Source organism: Pterocles gutturalis, unplaced genomic scaffold (assembly GCF_000699245.1).
Source record: "Pterocles gutturalis isolate BGI_N339 unplaced genomic scaffold, ASM69924v1 scaffold22410, whole genome shotgun sequence".
Lineage (NCBI taxonomy): Eukaryota > Metazoa > Chordata > Aves > Pterocliformes > Pteroclidae > Pterocles > Pterocles gutturalis.
Window position 1 is genome coordinate 4,011 of NW_010143949.1, and position 4,166 is coordinate 8,176.

Consider the following 4,166-nt stretch of genomic DNA (forward strand, 5'->3'; position numbering starts at 1 on the left):
CAGCCGGATCCCGGCTCAGTCGGCAGAGCAGTCGGCGCAGCACAGCCTCAGTGCCGAGGGATGCCGCCTTCTCCGGCAGCAAGTATGGAGAGACCAGCTTAGAGGCGCCTATAGCCATCGCCACCGCCAGCCCCAATCCAGTTCTGCTCCTTCAGCCCCCCGGGACCCACAGAGCCTACACTCAGTCCCGCACTGCTCCAGCTCCCCGGCCGGGCTGTGCAGCCAGCCCCACCAGAGACCCTGCTGTGGGGGGCTCCTCCCAGCATGCTGGGGTGCTAAAGGGGGTGTGGGTGCCATGAACCCAGCGCCTATAGCCATCGCCACCGCCAGCCCCAATCCAGTTCTGCTCCTTCAGCCCCCCGGGACCCACAGAGCCTACACTCAGTCCCGCACTGCTCCAGCTCCCCGGCCGGGCTGTGCAGCCAGCCCCACCAGAGACCCTGCTGTGGGGGGCTCCTCCCAGCATGCTGGGGTGCTAAAGGGGGTGTGGGTGCCATGAACCCAGCCAGCACTGGCAGCAGAGCCCCGGCACTGTCTGCTCACTTGGCTCCTGCTCCAGCCCCAGAGCCTGCAGGGATGCAGGGAACCCCCCTCCCACTCCCAGAGATATCCCCCCAGCCCCAGGCTGATGCAGGGTCACTCCTCACTGCCAGACCATCCCCTCCCAGCCAGCCCCAGCCCAGGAAGGGCCCCCCATGGCACTGGGGCACCCCACTACGCTGCTGAGGATTCCTCGCCCAGCCCACCCCCATGCCCAGCATGGACCCGCACACGCCTCCAACCCCCTGAATCAGCACGCACAATGAGCCGACTGCACACGCCTCCAACCCCTGAATCAGCACACACAATGAGCCGAGGCCACCCCAAAGAGGACAAGCCCCCCTCCCACAGCCCCCCAGCCTAGCACCCCACTCCTGGTGCCGTACTTGCGGTTCCTCTCCTTCACCACCATGCGGGTCATGCTCTGGATGCACTGCGTGCGGTAGTTCTCGTAGTGGGTTTCCCGCGTCACGTCCTTGAGGTCCTGCATGTGGGTCCTCACCAGCATCGTCCGCAGCTTCACAAAGTCACAGTGGGACGGGTTCTCCACTGCGGAGGAGCCCAGGGTCAGGGGGCCACAGACACAGGGGTCCCCTGTGTCCCCCCAAGCCACCCCAGGCTGAGTAGCATGGAGATGGGACATGCGATGTCCCTGTCCCCCCAGGGCTGGTGGGACACCGGGGACACAGCCCAGCGTTACCTTCCGCGATGCCCCAGGGGTAGAGGCGCCCGCGGATGCGCCGGCCTTTAACCTCCACGACCGTGTTGCTGCCGATGACGGCGAAGGGGATGCTCTCCTGCAAGAGGATGGCAGGGGTTAGCCAGGCTCAGTCCTGCCCGCTGTGGCCCATGTCCCTCCACACGCATCTCCTTGGCCATATCCAGCGCCCGTTTGCTGAGATACCCGGGAGCCCCGGCTAAGGAGAGCCCCAGCTGGGATGGCAGCAGTGGTGGCATGGGTTTCTCCACCCCAGCACCATCCCACCTAGCTGCAGGTGGCAACTGTGGAGTCTTGGTGACACATCCAGGTAGTGCATGTGTCACCCCATGCTGGGGCTGCCAGAGGGCTTGTGTGGCCCCAAAGGGTCCCAAAGGCACCCCAGGATGATGTGTCCTCCTGGCTGTGGGGCTCTGCCCTGCCAAGGATGGAACTGGAGGAGCCAGACCCACCTTCAGCGCCTGGTCCTGCAGCTTGAACTCCTCATCCTCGTCTGAGTCGCACTCAGGGAACTGGTATATGCGGATGCCATAGTGGTCAATGTCCTCCCGGATCTGGAGGCAGACAGCCCGCTAAGGACAGGGCTCTCGGAAAAGGGGTGGGAAGCGCCACACAGTCCCGGTGTCCGCCCAAGGACCCACAAAACCTGTTCTCCCCAGACCAGATGCCACAGACACCTCCCTCAAACCCTTCCAGCCCCCAGCTGAGCACCAGGGAGATGGGTCCTTGGTGGCCTCATGGGCAACAGGGTCCCCTACAGTGCTGCGGTTATGGAGAAGACTCCATGGCAAAGCCCAGGCAGGGGACGGAGAGAGCCTCCAGCCGAGCAGGGATCCTCCCAGGGGCCCACGGGACAGCTCCAGGCTGCACCAACCTCCCCCCAGCAGCATCTCGGTGTCCTACCGGAAGCAGTCGGTGTGCCAGCCGGCGCCCAGCGCCCCCGGGACAGCTCCAGGCTGCACCAACCTCCCGTTACCTTTTTCTTCATGCGCTCCACCTCGGCGGGGGTCAGGGTGTCAGCCTTGGCCAGCACCGGCACGATGTTCACGCGCTGGTGCAGGGCTCTCATGAACTCCACGTCCAGGGGCCGGAGCCTGCGGGGGGAGCCCAGTGAGCACCATCCCACCAAGCCCCCTCCCCAGCATCCCCTTCCTGGCAGGGGCTGCCCGTACCCATGGCCAAAGGGCGAGATGAAATAGATGCAGCAATGGACGCGATTGTCCTGGATATTTTTCCGGTTGAGGCCACTTTCGTCACGGAAATATTGCTCAAACTGCTGGTCGATGTAGTCGGCCACTGGCTTCCAGCTGTGGGGACAGGGAGGTGACCATCGAAGTCCCCTGTGGGACCCCCCGGCTTTCCCTGGACCCCCAGCTCAACACCTCCCATGGCTTAGCATCACACCCCAGGGAACTGTGGGCATCCCACCCTCGGAGCTGCTGGCACCCAGGGTGGCACTGCCCGGCCCCGGGGAGAGCCCCCATCATGGGACGCACCACTCAGTGTTGTTGACGGCGTCACCAAAGCCTGGAGTGTCCACAATGGTCAGGCGCAGCTTGACGCCCTTCTCCTCGATGTCCACCACGTGCTTGGTGATCTTCACCGTCTGCGTGATGCGCTCTGCAGCAGCAGGAGACATGGAGGAGACGGGGTGAGGGGACCCCAGCTGAGGGACAAGGGAGGTGACACAGGGAGATGCTGCAGCCCCTGGGTGTCACCTTCCTCCCCGGGGGGCTGGGGTGGCTTTGCACGATCCTTCCCCACAAGCAGCAGGGTCCAGTGCTGAGAAATGATGCTCCACACCACGGCGCCCCGCATCCTGACATGGATGCACACCTTTCCCTCGGTGGCCGTGCCACTGCCACCCCGTGACAGCCCAGCTCCAGGAGCACAGGGAGCTGCTGGGGCTGGGCATCACCGCGGGAGTGATTTTGGCTCCCTGTACCCCCACATGTGACCCCATGTCTCCAGGACCGCATACGCCCCTTTACCCCAGGCCCCCCCATGTCCCCCCATCGCTATGTCCCCAAGGATGCTCCCGTGGCACGGTGTGCGTGCGGCCACATGCGGTTTGGCTTTTGCTCCAAGAAACGGAAATGAATCAAACAACCGCCTCAAAACAAATCAAACAACCGCCTCGAACCCCTGGGAATTTGGGCAGGTTTGGGCGATTTTAATCCAAAGACTGGCTGCACGTGCCCTGGACCCCGACTGTCCCCAGCCTCCCGGATTTGCTGTGGCTCCAGCCCATCCCCAATAAGCTGAGACTTGTTTCCCAGCAGGGACAAAGCCCACACGGGGGGTCCCCGTGGCGGGCAGGGGTGTCCCCGCTGCCTTGGAGACAGCCCCAGCGCCAGCGGGCAGCTGCCAACTCGGCTTCAGAGACCCGGAGGAGCCTGGCTGGGCAGGGAGGGGGCCTGCAGCCCCCCAGGAGTGGCTTGGGGATCTGCCACCCCCTCGGGACATCCAGCACAGCCCATGGCTGGGGCTGCCCCCCCTCACCTTCGGCGCTGAGCAGCTTGCGGTCCCTGTACATGTCGGTCAGGAAGAGGCTGTTGACCAGGGTGGACTTGCCCAGCCCGGACTCTCCTGGGAACACGGGACAAGGGTGAGGGGGGGGCAGCCAGTACTGTGGGACACAAGCCCAGAAACAGGGGTGAAAGCTGGCCCAAGGCCATGCCCTGGCACAGTCCAGATCCCCCCCTTCCACAAGGATTTTGTCAGCAAGGTCAGAATCCCTGTGGCAGCCCTCCCCTCCCCGTACCTGCCACCATCAGGGTGAAGTCGAAGCCCTTCTTCACCGACTTGCGATGGACCTGGTTGGGCAGTGTGGCGAAGCCCACGTACTCCTTGTCATCCTGCAGGCAGAGGGATGTGGGACAGGGAATGCCACCATGCCACCCCCTCC

The 4,166-nt window shown here is 64.4% G+C and overlaps 1 protein-coding gene across 1 annotated transcript in view; it reads right to left on the reverse strand.

Annotated features, from left to right (window-relative positions):
• LOC104470138 (septin-4) overlaps nt 1-4,116 on the reverse strand; it is a gene marked incomplete at its 5' end in the record, with an annotated part of 5,982 nt that extends 1,866 nt beyond the window's left edge. Inside the window, 8 exons of the mRNA XM_010084956.1 lie at nt 927-1,089; nt 1,241-1,337; nt 1,711-1,812; nt 2,235-2,352; nt 2,431-2,565; nt 2,755-2,878; nt 3,761-3,847; nt 4,023-4,116. Coding sequence (XP_010083258.1) covers nt 927-1,089; nt 1,241-1,337; nt 1,711-1,812; nt 2,235-2,352; nt 2,431-2,565; nt 2,755-2,878; nt 3,761-3,847; nt 4,023-4,116 — 920 coding nt within the window. The remainder of the gene's footprint in view (nt 1-926; nt 1,090-1,240; nt 1,338-1,710; nt 1,813-2,234; nt 2,353-2,430; nt 2,566-2,754; nt 2,879-3,760; nt 3,848-4,022) is intronic.
• Nucleotides 4,117-4,166: the final 50 nt, after the last annotated feature.